Raw genomic sequence first — 19,023 nt, 5'->3', positions numbered from 1 at the left:
GGTCTAGACAGGGGCTTTGTTTCCCTGACCGGCCCAGGCATTCCCCAAGGGCTTCAGCAGGCCAGGTTGCTGGTGCGGGAGATGGGACGACCAGCCTGGATTCTAGGCTGGATTTTCCAACACAACCATAGCAGCGCTTTCCAAAGCACTGAGTATAAGCTGGGCCCTGCAAGAAGCACTTGAAGGACAATACCTTAGTCCTGGCCTGAGCAGGAAGGGTGGTCAGTTCCACATAAGAGAGAAGGCAATGAAGCCTGGGAGGTGACATGGCCAGCTCAAGGCCCCCTGCAGCACCCAGAGCCCAAGGAGGTCCGGGCTGTGTGCTCACTGGGCTCAGTCCAGCCCCCCAGGACACCCGAGACTCCAAGAGGGTGGGCAGGACTGGCCACAGCTCCCAGACTTGACGTCAGCCCCACAGACAGGCACAGAACTCTCTGTGCCACAGAGCCAGCTTCTCTGGCTCAGTCAGGAAGTATTTCTGCATGGAAACTCTACACTTAGGGATGGTGCTCTGTGTCCTGGAGACAGTAACGTGGGGATGAGCCCCAGGCTGCCCACCCGAAGTCCACCTGATCAACCAAGAGGCATCCAAACTCGGACTGCTGTTGCCCTGTGAGCCCCTTCCTGCGAGACCTGCTGTCCTGCAGCCCCGTGCCCCACTGCACCCTTACTCTAGAAGCAGACCCAGGAGAGGCGGTGGTGATGCAGGAGGGTGGGAGGGGGACTCTCTGTGTTCACCCCCAAGCTGCCGTCAAGGGCAAAGAGAACGAGTGGAGACAGGATATGGGACACTCATCAACCTTCGAATAGACGGGGCTTCCTCAACCTCAGGCTGCTTACAAAAAGCCCCCAGCTCGCATCACACTCGTGGTGAAAGACCAAAGCTTTTCCTCTAAGATCAGGAGCGAGAAACGGACGCCTGCTCTCACCACTTCTAATCCACACAATACTGGAAGTTCTATCAGAGCAACTGGGCCAAAAAAGGAAACAAAAGGCACACAAACTGGAAAAACTATATTATTAGCAAATCCTAGGGAATCCACGAAAACTATCAAAGCAAACAAACGGGTTCAGCAAAGCTGCAGCATACAAAATCAACACGAAAAAGCGGTGCTGTTTCTACGTATGAGCAATGAATAATCCAGAAGCGAAATTAAGAGAACAATGGCAGGACTTCCCCGGTGGCTCAGCGGTAAAGAATTGTTCCCTGATCCGGGAAGATCCCACATGCCTCGGAGCAACTATTAAGCCTGTGCTCTGGAGCCAGGGAGTCTAAACTACTGAGCCTACATGCCGTAACTATGGAAGCCTAATGCCTAGAGCCTGTGCACCACAAGAGAAACCACCACAGTGAGAAGCCCGTGCAAAACTAGAGTGGCCTCCACTCTCCACATCTAGAGAAAAGCCCGAGCAGCAAGAAGACCCCGCACAGACAAAAATAATCAATCAATCAAGTTATACACAAAAAAATTCCATGACAACAAAGAGGATAAAGTGTTTGGAAATAAATTTAATCAAAGGGGTCAAGACTTACACAGTGGGGAAAAAAAAAACTATGAAACACTACTGAGAGAAATGAACATTTAAATAAAGGGAGAAATGCTGCCTATTTGTTGGGTAGAGGACTTAATCTTGTTAGGATGGCAATACTCCCCCAAACAGTTGGAAGATTCAATACAATCACTTTCAAACTCCCAATGGTCTTTTTTGCTAGAATGGAAAATCCAATCTTTAAATTCATATAGAACTGCAATGGGCCCTGACTTGTCAAAACAATCCTGAAAAAGAACCAAACTGGGGGACTCACACTTCCTGATTTTAAACTTACCACAAAGCTACAGTAATCAAGACAATGTGGTGCTGGCCACAGACAGACATGGAGATCAACGGATTAGAACTCAACATCCAGAAATAAACCCATAATACTGGCCATCTGATTTCTGACGAGTGCCAAGACTATACAACGGGAAGAGAACAATTTCCCTCAACAAACCAGACTGGACCCCCACCTCACACCATATACAAACATTAACTCAAACTGGATCACCGACCCAAACATTAGAGCTAAAACTATACAAGGATTAGAAGGAAACTCAGAAGTAAACCTTCATGACCTCAGAATTAGCAACAGATTCTCAGATTTGACAGTGAAAGCATGGGCGACGGAAGGAAAAAAATAGGTAACGGGACCTGACCAAAGGACACGAGCAAGAAAGCGAAAAGACAGCCTACGGAACAGAGGAAAGTATCTGATAAGGCACTGATGACAAGAGTATATAAAGAACCCTTAAAACCCAACAACCAGGAGACAAACGGAAGACTGTGCAAAGCACTTGAAAAGACAGTTCTCCAAAGGTGAACAGATGGCCAGTAAGCACATGAAATGCTCAGTATCATGAGTCAGCAGGGAAACGCAAATCACAATTATAACAAGATACCATTTCATGCCAACTCAAAGACTATCTTTTTTAAAAAAAAAAAAAAAAGGAAATCTTGAGCATTGGTGATGATGTGGAAACTGACACCCAAGTATACTGCCAGTGGGAGCGGAAAATGGTCCAGCCACTGTGGAAAGCAGTCTGGCAGTTTCTCAAAAGTTAAACATACAATTACCGTGTGACTTAGCAATTTCACTCCAAGGTATAGACTATGGCACCTCACGCCAGTGCTCTTGCCTGGAGAATCCCAGGGACGGGGGAGCCTGGGGGGCTGCCATCTATGGGGTTGCACAGAGTCGGACACAACTGAAGCAACTCAGCAGCAGCAGCAGGTACAGACAAAGAACTGAACACGCGTGTTCAAGCAAAACCTTATACACGTGTGTTCACAGCAGCACTACTCACAGTGACCAAAGGTGGCAACAACCCAGGTGTCCACCAGTGGGCGACAGATGAACAGCTGTGACCCGGCCACACGACGGAATTACTATTCGACTACAGAAGTGATGAAGTGCTGACGCATCACGGATGAAGCTTCAAATCATGATGCTGAGCGAAAAGAAGCCATGTGCCAATCAAAGGCCACATGTCGTGTGATCCCATCTACCAATACATGAAAAGTCCAGAACAGGTGAATCCACAGAGACAGAAAGCAGACTGGTGGCTGCCGGGGCCTCAAGAGGAGAGCATGGGGAGTGACTGCTAACGGGCGCTGGGAACGTTCTGCAACCAGACACAGGTGACGGCTGCACAACACTATGAAAACCCTAACACTACTGAACTGCGCATTTTAAAACGGTGAACGTCGTGTTACATGAACTTTCCTTCAATTTTTTTCTGAAACCTGTTAAGTTCGCAAGAAAAGAAAAAGAAGAGGAGGAAATGGAAAAGGCAGCTTGGCAGGCCTCAGGCCACAGCAGAGAGGGAAAGGCTGACGGTGTAGTCTGCGCTCCCGAACTCCCCATCCCAGGCCCCTCTTCCGCTCCCAGGTCTATGCCCCCGCCCAGGCACTGCTGAGCCTCAGCCCACGTCCACTCGGTCCCTCCGCACAGGCAGGCAGTGAGCCTGACCCCTCCTGCACCACAGGCTCCGGTTACGGGCAGGTCTCCATCGGAAGACTCTCTGCCCCCCAAACCACCCTCAGCACCCGCTGCTCTCGGTCCAGAGAAGCCCTCCGGAGGACCTGCTCCAGGTCAATGAGGGCTTGGAGCCTGCACTCGGGGCCCATGGGTGGCTGCACTGGGTGTGGCTTCAGGGGCAAGCCAGTGTCTCTGGGGAGTGGATAAACCCAGCCTGGCCTGAAGGCTGCACTGAGGTGTGGGGTTCTGGCTGGGAACGTGGCCCCAGACGGGGGTGGGTGCTCTGTACTCACCAGGGACCGCTTGGCTTCAGGCAGGAACTGTCCAAACTCGGAGAGCAGGTCCTCCTGGCCGCGGAAAAGGTTGGCCACCTCAGTAAATACCTCCTCTTCAGACATGCCTCGGAAGGGACGGCCCTTCGTGCTCAGCTGCTCCTTCTGTCGATTTTCAGGAAAAGGAAAACAAGTCGTTAGCCAAGGAGCCAGGAGACACCCTAGGCTGGGACATTCAGGCATCCCATCGTGGAGGAGAAAGAGACGATTCACAAAAGACAGACTCGGCGGGCAGAGCCCCTGACTGCTGCCACCAGGAGAGAGGGGCCCAGCCCGCTGCCACCTCGGGTTACTCCCCAACCACTCCCCTTCCACCGGCTCTGAAGAACAGCCCCGTGTGCTTGCATCTTGACCCTGCTGCACAACTTGGCCTGAGCCCCAGCCATGGATGGGGTCAGAGCTGGGAATGTGGAGGCAATGTGGGAGAGGCAAGGTCAGGGAAGGACCCTGCCTCAGCCCTCGAGCAGCACTGCTGAGCAGAGGCTGGGGAAGGGCAAGGTCAACGGCGAACCCACAGTGCTCCCAAGGGCAAGGGGCCTCGTCCTGCTGGGCAGGGGAAATGAGCTAGCGGTGGGTCTGGAAGAGGCAGAGGGCGAAGAAGGACAGGAAGGGCCTGCACGTTAAGGGACTTGTTCTCCCAGGGTCACCAAGGCCCCGGAAAGGAGATGGCTTGACCTGGAGCTTAAGACAACAGGATAAAGACCAGAGGGGTTGCAGGTTGGGAGGGCAGGAAGGGGCAAGGAGAACGCAAGTCGGCCATCAGAAGTCAGTCCTTGGACTTCCCTGTTGGCGCTGTGGTAAGAACCTGCCTCCCAATGCAGGAGACGGCTTTGATCCCTGACCTGGGAAAACCCTACGTGAGGTCTGTGCGGCACACCACTGAAGCTGGCGCGCCTGCAGACTATGCTCCGGAACAAGAGGAGCCACCATGATGAGAAGCCAGCGCACCGCCTTTAGAGAGCAGCCTCTGCTCACACAACTGGAGAAAGCCTGGGCACAGCATCGAAAACCCGGATGGGAGAGTGGGTCACGAGGGAGGGGAGGGGACGTGTATATACCTATGGCTGATTCATGTTGATACTCGGCAGAAAACAACAAAATTCCGTAAAGCAATTTTCCTTCAATTAAAATAAAAAGTAAAAAAACAAAAAATTCCGTAAAGCAATTTTCCTTCAATTAAAATAAAAAGTAAAAAAAACAAAAAAACCCAGTAGCCAAAAAAAAAAAAGAAGAGTGAATTAAAAAAAAAGTTAGCCCCTATCAACTTCACAGCCGGAACATGACAGAGCAAGCAGCATGACAAGGCTTCGACATCCCCCGCCGGAGCTGCAAAGGGGGAGAGACAGGAATGGGAGCCCTCGGCTCGCTCTCCCCTCTCGGCCCGCTCCACCCCTCGAGGAGAGGTACTTTCCAAATCCTGGCACACAGAGCACCTAGTTAGGAGGGAGGAAAAACTGCCTCCACCCTACCCTGCCCCAAGTCACCGGGACACTTGAAGACCAAAGGAAAAAACAGGCAAAGATCACTCAGCTCAGAGGACAAATACAAATCATTCCTATGCACATAAAACAGTGATCAGACTAAGTGATGTTTGAAGAAATACAATTTAAAACAGCATCACAGCAGGTGGCTCCTGCCAATGCAGGAGACTCAAGAGGCTAGGGTTCAATACCTGGGTGGGGAAGATTCCCTGAAGGAGGAAATGGCAACCCAGCTTCAGTATTCTTGCCTGGAGAATTCTATGGACAGAGGTGCCTGCTGGGCTACAGTCCATGGGGTCACCACGAGTCGGGCATGACTGAGCGCCCACAACATGGTGAGAGCATTTTTGCTCATCAGATTGAGTAAGTGATGGTGATCTCTGTGCAGGCGGTGGGGAGCTGGGCGCTCTCATTACAAGGTGCAAAGAAAGCCTGGTGCCACTGGCAGAGGGAAGCCTGGCGCCATCTACGATCATGTGACGGGGGCACACTCTCTAATGTGGGGATGTACTGCCTGTAAATTTTCCCACAGAAAGAGTCAGCCATGCTCCAAGGCCTGTTTTAAACAGACATCTGTTTGGGACAAATGCTAAAGAATGATCTGAGCGTGGTGTGGATTCTGCATTCGCTAATAAGACAGGATTTTGCCCAGGAGTAACAAGGGGTGTGTGTGGAGAAGTATACCTGGCTGAGCCAGGCCATGCGGGAAACGCACGCCACCCGACACACACACACCCTCCCTCGACTGTCAGGAGCCACCCTTCCAATCTGGGGCGACATCCTCCCATCACATTTTAGGAAACTCCCTCCTGGTACCTCACAGTGACCCGCAGGCTGCAACCTTCCCCCACCCATGTCCACAGGTGAACCTCAGGTCTTCTCCAAGGTCAAGTGTTACAATGTTCACATCACTCTCAGCCATCTAAGGCGAGTACATGGTGCTACCGGTTCCTAGGAGGCGCCTATGCACATCCATTTTGTTGGCTGCGGTCTTTGTTGCTGCGCATGGGCGTCCTCTAGCTCCTGCGGGCGGGGGCTCCTCTCCAGCTGCGGCACTCTGGCTTCCATGGCAGTGGCTTTTCTCGTTGTGGACCACGCGGGCTTCTAAGGCGTGTGGGCTCAGCAGGTGCGGCACCCGGGCTTAACTGCCCTGGGGCATGTGAGATCTTCCCGGACCAGGGGCTGAACCTGTGTCCCCCGCACTGGCAGGCAGACTCTCAACCCCTGGACCACCAGAAAAGGCCCAGTACCTTTTTTTTGTCAGTGTGTGGCTGACACAGTTTTTGAGTGTCGTGCCCTGAACCCATTTTCCCAAAAGCCCTGTGGCCGGCGTATGTACAGAGTGCGGTCACCCTGGTGACGTCAGGGCAGAGCTGGCTGTGCCTGTCCAGGCACACAACCCATGTAGGAGGCTGTGTCAGGGAACCCACTCCCCTCCAGTGACCTGAGGCAAGCACTGTGCTACAATCAGTGACCTCAGTGAACCACGTTTAATTGGGTCGGCACCACCAGCTTTATAGCCATTTTATGGATTGGAACCCCAAGGTTCAGGGTGGTGAGCAAAAGGGCTCTGAAGGGCAAGGGTCACAGCTAAGATCCGAATCAAGGCTCAACAGGTTTAAAAAAAAAAAAAGTAACATGTGGCTAAATTTACTCTAGAGCCACTTTGGCCTCACAATGTCTTAAAAAAAATTCAAACCCAGACTTCCCTGGCGGTCCAGTGGTTAAGAATCTGCATGCCAATCCAGGGAACACAGGTCTGATCCCTGGTCCAGGAAGATTCCACATGCCGTGGGGCAACAAAGCCCACGGGTCGCAACTACTGAGCCCAAGCACCCTAAAGCCCGTGCTCCGCAACGAGAGAGGCCACTCAATGAGAGGCCCGTGCACCACAACGAAGAGCAGCGCCCGCTCACCGCAACCCAAGAAAGCCCGAACGGCAACCAGGAACCAGGGCGGCCAAAGATAGATTACGTAAATTAAAAAAAATCTGAGCCAATGTTCTAAAATCAGAATAACTCACATAGAAATTCACACTGCCAGCTCCTCTTGAAGAAATGGATGGTCCCTGTTGCCAGGGTGCTTGCTGGAAAAGCCGGTGCCAGGCAGAACCTGGAGTGGAGGCCCAAGCGGCTGCATTTCCAACTGACTCCTGTGGCTGTGGCTGGAGAAGGCTGAGCTGTAACCTTCCCCCTCACGCATTCTCCAAATCAACCTGCAGCCCTTCGCTACGACCTTGGTTAAGTTAGTCTAACGTCTCTGCTCAACTCCCATCAACAGAACAGATATCTCCTGGCCTTCCCTCTAATGATCCTTCTTGCCCCTGAGATGTTTGGACCCCACGCAATCTGTGAAAGACCCATAAACCCCCATGGTTGCAAACAGACCGGTGTTCAGAGCTGCCACGTGCAACCACCTCTCTGTGGGAAGCAGGAAGTTCTTGATGCTGTGCAAGGCCCGTGCAGACGCTGGATGTGAGGCTGCAGGCCACGCATGACGTCAGCACCACTGCCCGCGGACGTTTAGGCCGTCGAAGTAGCTCCACTGGGTTTGCAGGAAGCAAATGCTGTTCATCTCATCAACATTTACGCGGAAAGGAATCTCACTTCTTTATTTCTCTTATTAAGGTTGTGCATAAGACTTCACTTTTAAAAGTGAGTCCTTGGGACTTCCCTGGTGGTCCAATTGCTAAGACTCCGTGCTCCCAAGGCAGGAGGCCGGGGTTCAATCCCTGGTCGGGGAACTAGATCCCACAAACCACAACTAAAAAGTCTATGCCGCAACTACATGCTACAACAAAGATCTACGACAGGGCGCAGCCAAATAAATAAATGAAAATAAACATTTTTTTTTTTTAATGGGTTCTGTTGGTTAGAAAAACAAAAAGCAGCAGAGACTCCATGTCTGCGCACAGATGATGTCTGAACTCCTTGCATGACACCGATGCCCCTTGCCACTGGCCTGCCTGTACTCCCTGCCAATTTCCCTGAAGCCAGCTGCCCGCTCTGGCCCCTGGGCCTTTGCATAGGCCGTGCCCAGCGCCGAGAGACTCTGTCTTTCACCTGATGGTTCTGACTGATTTGTTAAGATTCAACCTGAGGGGCTTCCCTGGTGGTCCAGTGGTTAAGAATCCCCTTTGTGATGCAGGAACTAAGATCCCACCTGCCACAGAGTTAACCAAGCCTGCAGGCCGCAACTGGAGTCTGCGTGCGGCAGTGATAGATCCTACTGAAGACCGAGATCCACAACCAAGTCCCAATGCAGCCGAAGTAATTAACTAAATATTAAAAGACATTCAACCTAAGTAGCCTCTCCCTGACCCCTCACGGGGTCAGCAACCTTCAGCGCTGACAAACCTCTCCTTCGCACTAAACTGAACTCGTAGGCAATGGCAACCATTCGTCTCTGTTGACCTAGTACCTGGCGCAAGGCCCAGTTGTAATCAGCATAAATAAAGGGTAGTTCTATTGTCTACATAATAACTAAGCCATTTTATAAAAGGAAAACTGTCTTCTTGCAGGGGTGGGGGTGGCGGTTCTTTAATCCTCTAATGTGTGTTTCCCAAAGAGGCTGCAGAGGTGCCTCAGAGAGCAAATTAGAAGCAGACCTACACAGAACACCAACAGGTACACTCCTGTTCACAGCAGCGCTATTCACAGTGGCCGTAAGCGGGAAGCCACCCAAGTGTCTGCTGATGGATGAATGGAGAAAGAAAACAAGGCCAGGCCATACAATGCAATAATACTCCACCTCAAAAAGAAGGCCATTCTGACACATGTACAGCAGAGACAGACCTTACGGGCGTCGCGCTAAGTGAAACGAGCCAGTCAGAAGGACAGATACAAAGCTACTCACAGGAGGCCCCGGCAGAGCCAGATTCAGAGACAGGAAGTAGAAGGGTGGGTGCCAGGGGCTGGGGGAGGGAGGAAGGGGGAGTTCTAAGAGTTTAATGGGGACACAGTTTCAATTCAGAAAGATGAAGAAGTTCTGGAAATGCATGACGCTGATGGCTGCACAAGAGTGTGACTGTACAGTACTTACCGCCACTGCATCGTACACTTAAAAACGGTTAACTTTTACATATATACTCTACCACAGCAGAAAATAAAATTAACTCAGAAAAAAAAAAAAAGAGCTAATCAGAATTTTACAGGAATTCATGGAGAAAATCTGAATGCTTCCGACGCACGTGACACTGAACGATGATGCCCACACCCGCAGAGAAGCGTGGCCCAAGTCTTCTTACCTGGTAAGTGTGCAGTATCTCCAGGAAGGACCTGTAGATTTCCGGGTGGTCCAGAAAGCGGGTCTTAATTTTGTTCACGTAGCTGATGGCATTGTTGAATTCCACGGAATCGGACTCCAAGGGCACCTGGGGCTTGTCCTCCTTGTACAGCGTCTGCTGCTTCACGCTCTCCGCACAGTCACTGTGGCTGTGCGAGTTCTCCTGGCAACAGTACGACAGCGAGTTACTGTCGGGCCCGACAGGGGAGCAGGTTGTGAGAAACACCAGACTGAGCTGCTGTGCGCGGGAGCAGGCAAAACTTAGCACAGGGCCGAGTCTTTTCCTTCGATACAGAAAAAGTTTACTTCTGGGGGCCTGGAGAGAGGGAAGCAGAGACGGGGCACGCAAACGGGGAGACACAGAGCCCCACCTCAGCCTTCCGAGTGCCCGTGCATTCCTGGGAGCCTCACCAACTCACCTCTGCCCGACCCTTCTAACAGACTCAAAGACCACGAAACCATGATGCACACTCCACACTGAAAAATTAGCATTCACGAGAAAACTAAGAAGAGTGGATGGTTTAATCCTTTTCGGAGCACAATTCTGGGCCGTTTATAAGTCTTCCCCCACCTCTGGCCAGTCCATTCCAGCAAGACTGTTTTCAGGTGTGAAAGCTACTCGCTGTCAGCAGGCAGGAGACTGGGACCCCGCAGGTGGGGGAGGCCCCCTGTCCAGGCTGCCCAGGGCTGTGGGACTTCCGGTGCTAAGCCCGGGGCAAGACATGAGAGAAGACTGATGGGCCCTGAGCAGCCATCAAGCATGCTCTCCATTTACATGCTTTTCTGTCAACATAAATACAAATAAAAAACAGACACATGTCCCTCTCTCCTAGAAGCTGGAATCCTAACTCACAGCGGGGCAGGACCACCCCACAAAGGAGGCGACGTTTCCGCCTTTAGACTGGAATTTCACGTGTGGTCCTGAGGATGTCAGGACTGAAGGCAAAAGGAGAAGAGGGCAGCACAGGATGAGATGGTTGGATGGCATCACCAACTCAACGGACAGGAACCCGAGCAAACTCCAGGGGATAGCTGAGGACATGAAAGCCTGGTGTGCTGCAGTCCGTGGGGTCGAAGAGTCGTGCACGACTTAGCGACTGAACCACCACCTGAGGACGGCCTCGCTCTGCCACTGACCACAGCTGGGCTGTCAGGACTGACCCTCGGCTTCCTGCGGGTCCCCGCCCGGGTCTCGGGCAGGTCCGGAACCCTCTGGTTCGGCTTTAGGTCTTTGCATACACAACCCCTTTCAGGGAATCTTCTAGACCTCATCTCCTAGCACTTTGAGCCCCTTTCTTGCTCTTTTTCTCCACGGCACATACCGCTTTCCTACAGGTGACACATTTTACTTATTTTACTGTCTGTCCAGCCCTGAGGTGCAGGGAGACTCCAGGGGAGCAGGGATTCTCTTTTGGACATGGCTGTATCCCCAGTGCCTGGAGCAGTGCTTCGAAGAGAGTGGGCTTCATCCACAGTTGGGGATGACCGGGTGAAATCCCCTGGCACCTGCAGCTGACCCTGGACTCCAGGGGGCTCCAGGCACACTGCCGCCGCCTCCAGCAGGCACACCGCCAGCACCCGAGTGGGTCCACTGGTGCACCAGGGCTGCTGGGCAGCGGCAACAACAGACACCGCCTCCCCACAGTTCTGGAGGCTGGAGGTCCAAGCTCAAGGGGTCAGCAGCCTCTCCCGAGGCCTCCTGGCTGGACACCTGCCCCTCCTTCCTGCTGCGTCCTCACAGGGCTGCCCCTCTGCGCGCACAGATCCTTGAGGGTACTCCCCGTGTCCACATTTCTTCCTTGTAAGGACCACAGTCAGCCTGCATCAAGGCTCATCCTAACGGCCCCATTTTACCTAATCATCTCTGCCAAGATCCTATCTCCAGATACAATCATTCTGAGACACTGAGGGTCAGAACTCTGAGATACAAATCTGGGGTTCGGGTGGGGGTGAATGTGGGGTTGGGGTGGGTGCAGAGGCAACTCTAGGAAGCCAAGGAAAACAGAGACACAAGAGACCTAGAGCAGTCACAACTCTTTAGTACTGTTTCTCCCCAGCACTGGAATTGGTTCTAAATCACTTTGGGGATGCTCCTCCTGATCACCTTTCACTTAAACTAACAGAGATCTGATCCTGTGTTCCTCTGTGGTACACAGGTTTGTGGGTGGGAATAGCTGAGCAGGGACAGGGGGAGGGAGCAGCCGTGGAGCCCAGGATGGTTTCAGAGGAGGCTGTGTGTTCACTGGGGGCTCCTTTCCCACCAGTATAAGGGGGCATTTTTAAGCACCATGTGCCTCCTCCAGTTCTTGGAAGTGAGTTACGGTGACAAGACGGAGAACCACCCCTGCAGACCAGGGCTCCACAAGAAAGGTCAGACGGTAATGGTCCAACCACCGCGGCAAACAGTCCAGTGATTCTTCAGCAAGTTAAACGTGGTCCCCAGGTGACTGAGCAATTCCACTCCTAGGTATCCACCAAAGAACCAAACACAAGTGCTCAAGCAAATCCTTATGTTTGTTCACAGCAGCGCTGTTCACAATTGTCAAAAGGTGGAAACAACCCTCGTGTCCATCAAGTGATGAATGAATGAACAAAATGTGTTCCGTTTATGCAGTGGAATATTATTCAGCCTTAAAAAGGAATGAAGTGCTGGTACAACATGTTGCTGCTGTTGTGAGCTGCTAAAGTCATGCCCAGCTCTCTGCAACCCCATGGACTGTAGCCTGCCAGGTTCCTCTGTCCATGGAATTCTCCGGGCAAGAACACTACAGTGGGTTGCCATTCCCTTCCCCAGGGTATCTTCCTGACTCAGGGTCTCCTGCATTCCAGGTGGATTCTTTACCGCTGAGCCACTGGGGAAGCCCCAATACAACATGGATGACCTTCAAAAACACAACGCTGAGAGAAGGAAGCCCAGACGCAAAAAGACATACAGTGCATGACTGCATTTATACGAAGTATTCGGAACAGGAAAACCTATATAGACAGAAAGCAGATTAGTGGCTGCCAGGGGCGGGGAGGTGTGAAAGATGGGGCTGAGGAGGTCCATGTTTCTTTCTGGGGTAATAAAATGTTCTGGAATTAGTGGTGGCTGCATAGTATTGTAAATTTACTAAAAAGCCACTAAATTGGACACATTAAAATAGTTATAATGCTGAATTTTATGTTACGTAAATATCACCACAATTAAAAAAAATTTTTTTAACCACAATCTTAAAAATGTAGAAGCTACCAGCCATACAAACATAAGCTGGCTCGATCCGTGGGCCACAGTTTGCCAACCCCTGGTCTAAACTTTCTGGAACAATCCAGGCCTTTGTGTGCTCTGCCTGCCGTGGGTGGCCTTGACCAGGCACAGTAGAAACGCCTGCTGGACACTAAGGAACTGCCATACGCGGCCGCCTGGTCCATCCGAGTGCTCAAACACAGCCCTGCCTGGCACTGAAGAGACCCTCAAGGGGACGTCCCAACAGGGAGCAGCGGCCCCCTCCGCCCCCTGCCCCACTGCTCATCTCAGCGGGTGCTGCGTCCACCCAGAGCCGCAGGCATCCTGCCATCACCTGGATTGCCCACTTTCACCGATACCTCGCCCCTGGTCCTCAGTACCCTCCACTCCATCTGGCTCACACAGGGCCCCCCCCTAGCCTCCCAGATCTTCTCTTGTCCCCCCAGTCCACTTCTGGCATGGCAGCTGGAGGGGCCTTTTCAGAACTCTCCCCTGGCTTCTCACGCTCCTGGATCTCTCCCCTATAGCCTCTGCTTCAGGTCCCGACCCCACCGGCTTCCTGGCTTTCTCAGGCACACCCACTCGTTCCCACCTCAGGCCTTGACGCTCCTACCACAGAGCCTCCCCCAGAGGACACAGGCGTGGCCCCTGCTCCCCTTCCTCCGCCCACCATGCCTCCCCAGGCCTGGCTTCTGCTATCTTTCACTTGTGGCGCTGAACTCCCTCTCACGTCTCACACCCATCCGTATGTGTCTCGCATGAGCCCCCACCTCAACCATGCAAGGGCCCGGAGAGCCAGGAATCTGAACAAACCCCAGTGCCTGGCACAGAGGAGGTGGCCTACCTCTGCCCCATGGATGACTAACACATAAAGCCAAGAGGTGGCCTCCTCGAGACTGAATGGACACTGCATGACCCTTCCCAGAGGGAAGGCAGCTGGCTCCCTTTGAATGTAGAGGGAACACTAAACTATAAACCGCACCTCAAGGTTTATCTCTTAGGTTCATCTAAGCAGCTGTGATCTTGGACAAGTACAGAGGAGCCGCCCCGAGAGGCAGGGTCTATCCTGAGCAGAACTGGCAGCCAAGATTCACCACTCTCGCCCGGGGCCTCGCCCTTCAGGTGTCCAGAACGGGGACAGTCATGAACAAGTCAGGCCTGATCTGGAGGACCCCACCTGCCAGGGAAGGCAAACCAACAGGAAACAGTGCATTTTTTATTTCTTAGCTCTCCTATGCTATTTTGAAATATGTAAAACGGGATGCTGTGATAATGACTTGGGGATGGGAATTGGTGGAGGAGGAGCTCTTTGAGGAGGTGACGTTATAACTAAAGTCAACCAGATCCAAAAAGGTGTTGGCCCCAAAGGCCGCAGCCAGGGGATGGTCTTCCTGGGCAGGCTGCCCACATCATGGCACATGTCTGTTTATCTTTCCCTTAGGCCAGTGTCTCAACCAGGGAGATTCTGTTCCCAACCCAGGGGACACTTGGCAACATCAAGAGACATTTAAGGTTGTCGTACCTGGCGGGGGGTGGGGGTCGGGGTGCTACTGGCATCAGGGGGGTGCAGCCCAGTGATGCTGTTCAACAGCCTGCAGAGTGTGGGACGGGCCCCATGCCCATGAAGAACAACACTTTGGCCCCAGCGGCAAGGCTGAGAAGCCCTGCACAAAAGGCTCCCCACAGGCTACCACTTCTCTTCCTTAGCGCTTAACCACCATTCTCTCCTTGTCTATAGCTGACAGCATTAATGACGAGATGTAGAAATGGAAAATATTCACATACACATGCGCGCGTGTGCACACACACACACAGAAGTTTCTTCAGTACAGTGAAGCCAGAAAAACCAGTTAAAAAAAAAAAATCACCATGGCACTAGTGAGCAGGGAGCCCTGGAAAGTTCTCAGGCTACCACTGACTTGAAAAGGCCTCTAGGAAGCTCAGAAGACATGGGGTTTGGGCCTGGCGGGAAGCAGGGCTGGAAGCAGACATGACTGAAACCAAGACGGCAGCGGGTGACCGGAGGGGATGAAGGGCACGGACCTCTCGGGCGAGGGGGGGCAGCCCCACACATGGCGGCTCCTAGGCTGCAGCAAGACAGAAAAGCCCTGGTAGGCAGCTGTTAAGGGAACGTTCTCATCAAACTCCTCTTCAGAGTTAATAAGCCTGCAGTCACAAAATCCACCCCGGGGGCAGACAAGACTGGTCGGTTCCCCTTATCTCTCCAACAGGTCTGGAAGTCACTTGGGGAGCAGCAGGAGCCCTGCGGCTATTGAAGAGGAGGAGAGGCTGAGTGAAGATCCGGCCTTGGGAGCAGTTACTCCCACGGGGCTAGAGAAAGGCAAATTCCACATGGGGAGTGCAATTTAGGGCTTGGTCACCAGTTTTTTCTTCAACACCCAGTGTTTACACAGCGCCTCGGATTCAGCAAAGTGCCCCCGCACACACAGCTGCAAAGAGCTCGCTTTTCTCGCCAGCCGGGACTGTTCCGAAGGTTAATCCCTGCTAAGGCTTTTATCATCTGGAGGTACAAGCACTACCTCTGGATCCTGGGGCTTCATTTGCAAACATGAAATAGTAGCTTTTTTGGCCCCAGGCTTTCAAGTACCTTTTTAAAAGTGAGGCGCACTCCTCAGCTTTAATGAGATGACTTGCTTATGGTGCTGACGTGCTGACAAGACTGCCTTGCAGAGAAAAGGCAGAACGTGTGCACTAGCCCCCCTCGGAGAGGGACCCGCCACTGCCAAGTCGCCTTGCACTGCTCTCTTTTCAAATCCTGACTCCCTAATTGATAGGAAACTGCAATCTCCTTCAACAGAGGAGAAACCTACAAAATGCTTCACGGTAGATTTTTAGCTTCCCTGCAAAAACCCCTCGGGCAGAGATGGAGGAGGAGGTGGTTCAAAGAGCTGGTTCAGTCACACCAGGGCTTCTCAATGCTGTGATTTTGCTCCCAGGAGACATGTGGCTCTGTCTGGAGATCTGTTTTTGGCTGTCTCGACTGGGTGAGGGCCTACGGGTGGAGGCCGGGGATGCCGCTGAACACCCACAATGCCCTGGCCAGCAACGCCACCAGCAATGTGTTATGCCCTAAATGGCAACAGGACCGAGGAGAGAAAAAGATAATGGCTACCTTATAAAAGTAAAGCTCAAACAGTCTTTTTCTCAGGGGGTCTGGTGAGCTCAAAGAAGAAAGGACTGCAGAGACAGAAGAGGGTGCCACCTGTCACTTAAAGAAGGGACCACAAGCCTGAGCTGAGTCCATGGTCCTACCCGCAGGGAAATGAAGCACATCAACAATAAAGATGGCTGGTCACACATGCATCTCCACCGCTCTATTCCGTGTGCTGCCAAGGGTGATCAGAGGGATCACGGGCCCAAGCACAAGTATGGCCTGCCTAGCGTTCTAAGGGGGAGCCGCAAACCCAGACCTTGGTGGCTCCGATTGCCATTATCTTTTTTTAATCAGAGTACAGTTGCTTCACAATGTTAAGTTTCTGCTGTACAACCAAGTGAATCAGCTATACACACACACACACACACACACACACACACACATATCCCCTCCCTTAGACCTCCCTCCTACTCCAGCCCCATCCCATCCCTCTAGGTCATCACAGAGCACTGAGCTGTGCTCCTGTGCTATATTCCAGAGTTCCCAGTATCTGTCTGTTTTACACATGGTAGTGTATTTATGCCAAACCTAATCTCCCAATTCACCCCACCTTCCCCTCCCTCACTGTGTCCACATGTCCGTTTTCTATGTCTGAGTCTCTATTCCTGCCCTGGAACTAGGTTCATCTGTCCTATTTTTCTAGATTCCACATGTTAACACATGCACCAATATACGATACTGGTTTTTGTCTTTCTGACTTACTTCACTCTCTATGACAGACTCTAGGTCCATCCACATCTCTGATTGTGACTGGACATAAAACTATGTTCGGAGAATGCCTCACTAACATATACAGGCACACTCACTCTTGATTTAAATCTGCCAAATGGATCAATTTGGGACGCAGAGGCTGCTGGGGAAGGTGTTTCGATTTATTTTGATTTGTGCTAGAAGCATTTCAAGAAGACCGGCCCTTCACCTGCTTCCCTGCCAATGAAAAACACACGAGACACGCTGCCTGGCCTGAGTACCCCAGTGCCAGGGTGGGCGGTGCTGAGGCCAGATCACTCACACCACTGCATACCTGGCTCGACAGAGGCGACTGTATGTTTAACTTGCCATTCTTGGGAATGTCTATTCTGTAGCCAAGAGGAAGGAAAGCGTTGAATCCAACAATGAGGTCAGGGTGTTCATGGAAGAGCTGCGACACTCGTCGGATGACGCCAGGTGTATCGATGCTGGAACAAAGAAGACCAGGAGTGGCAGGAGAGTCTTAGGGGGCAAACTGGGAACCGAGCTGACTTCTGACTCTCTTAAGCGTCCCAGGACACAGGCTGCTCAACAGACAACAAAGCACCCTAAACTGTGCTCTGTGTGACTCTGCAGACAGTGGTCCACCACCAAGGCAGCCAGGCCTGGGCTCCCTGTATCTTCCTGGCAAAAACCCACACAACAGGCACACAGCACAGCTCCCAAAAAACCGCAAGCACGTGCGCTAGGTTCTGAAAATGTCAGGAGAGCCAGCTGCACATCCTGAGCTCCAAGAAGAGACAGGAAGCCAAGTCCTCTAAACGGGGAGATAAATTCACTTCATACGAATTAGCGATCTGCTGTGACACAGGAGTTGTTCCCAGCAACTGACGGTAATGCATAAATGTCAAAGGCCCTGCAAATATGGAAACTGCTTAACAGCTCACGGAGAGAGGAGACAGGATTTTCCCTCAGGGCTACAGTCAGGGCCAAGGTCTTGTGGAAGGAAACCAGGTGAGGCCTGTCGTTATTATTTCCTCTGGGAAAGCTGCACAGTGTGGATCTGATACTCACGAATCTAAGTCAGAAGGGATGGAGTCCTGGTCCCGTCTCTGCTCCTAACGTGAATCTGGGTGAACCCCTGGCCCACTCTAAGTCTCAGCAAGCCCCCTGTCAAACAAGATAGGGGATCGGGAGGTCCCCGATATATCTCTAACCCCCCTGATTCTGTGCCTATGAAAACAGCTAATGTGTTTTAAATGCCTTCTAAGTGCCAGGTTCCTTATGAAGCATTTTATGTGCGTTATTTCCCAAGCAGGCCTGGGATGAGGGCGAGGCTAGTGAGGCACTCACCTTGGGGATTAAGATTTGAGGGGGAGAGAGTGCCAAAACATTCCTTAATCAGGATAAGTAACATTTTCATGTAGTGCTTGGCGGAGGGGAAAAAAATCTAAATTAAAAAAAAAATCCCCAACGAACAAAATTTATCTTAAAAAAACCCAACATTCTGAGTAAAGACAGGATCTCACCCTGTGCTTGCCTGACTGCCTCACTCGCCTCACCCCATCCCTGCCCTCCTTCCAGGAATCCCCACAATAGCTCCACAAGGAGGGTACCCTTCCGTCCCGTTTTTTGGAAGAAGGAACTGAGGCTCTGAGAAGTCATAACCTGCGCAAGGTCACCCTGTTGAGGGTCAGCGGGGGGTGGTGGCTCCCACTCCGCTCAGGCCCACTGCGGCCCAGGGCGTACCCTGGGACGTCCCCCTGGGCAGGGGCCCCGCAGGTACCTCTGGCTCTTGAACTCCTTCATGATTTCCAGGAAGCCATTGTAAGTGGCAGGATCGCTGCCGAAGCGGATCTTCACCTGGTCCAGGTAGGTGAGGGCGTCTTCCACCTGCGGGGAGGGGGAGGGTCCTGGTGGGCCGCGGTCGGCGTAGAAGGGGACGGGGCCGGGGGTCCCTGGCGGGAGGGGTACAGGCCGGGCTCCGAGGGGCGGAGGCAGGGAGTCGCGGGTCCAGGGCCCAGAGGAGCGGAGGCCGACGCAGGGCCAGGGTCGGGCGGGGCCCTGGTAGGGGGCGCCAACCTCCGGGGACTGGACGACGGGGTTCCCCAGGGACGGCTGGGGCACCACTCACATGCACCGGCAGTTTCTCGTGGCCCCCGGAGCCCGAGCGACCCCAGCGGGCGCCGCTCAGCCCCCGGCCCGCAGGGCCGACGCCGCCGCCGCCGCCAGCGTGCGCCATGTTGGAACTCGGAGCCGCGGCCCGCCCCGCCCCCCGCCCGAGGGTCGGCCGCGCATGCGCTGGCTCCGCCCGGAGG

At 52.8% G+C, this 19,023-nt stretch overlaps 1 protein-coding gene across 3 annotated transcripts in view; it reads right to left on the bottom strand.

Annotated features, from left to right (window-relative positions):
* SIN3B (SIN3 transcription regulator family member B) overlaps window positions 1-18,973 on the bottom strand; it is a 43,923-nt gene extending 24,950 nt beyond the window's left edge. For 2 of the 3 annotated variants that reach the window (XM_027548132.1, XM_027548133.1), the window contains exons 1-5: window positions 18,840-18,963; window positions 18,492-18,598; window positions 17,040-17,193; window positions 9,577-9,777; window positions 3,811-3,954 (exon numbers count right to left, since the gene is read on the bottom strand). In XM_027548132.1, the coding sequence (XP_027403933.1) occupies window positions 3,811-3,954; window positions 9,577-9,777; window positions 17,040-17,193; window positions 18,492-18,598; window positions 18,840-18,947 (714 nt within the window). In that variant the 5' untranslated portion in view covers window positions 18,948-18,963. Of the gene's footprint in view, window positions 1-3,810; window positions 3,955-9,576; window positions 9,778-17,039; window positions 17,194-18,491; window positions 18,599-18,839 lie in introns of all 3 variants that reach the window. The other variant, XM_027548131.1, reaches the window with a different exon arrangement.
* Between the last annotated feature and the right edge of the window lie 50 nt (window positions 18,974-19,023).

Source organism: Bos indicus x Bos taurus, chromosome 7 (genome assembly GCF_003369695.1).
Source record: "Bos indicus x Bos taurus breed Angus x Brahman F1 hybrid chromosome 7, Bos_hybrid_MaternalHap_v2.0, whole genome shotgun sequence".
NCBI classification, from domain to species: domain Eukaryota; kingdom Metazoa; phylum Chordata; class Mammalia; order Artiodactyla; family Bovidae; genus Bos; species Bos indicus x Bos taurus.
This window is presented reverse-complemented; position numbering and strand designations above follow the sequence as displayed.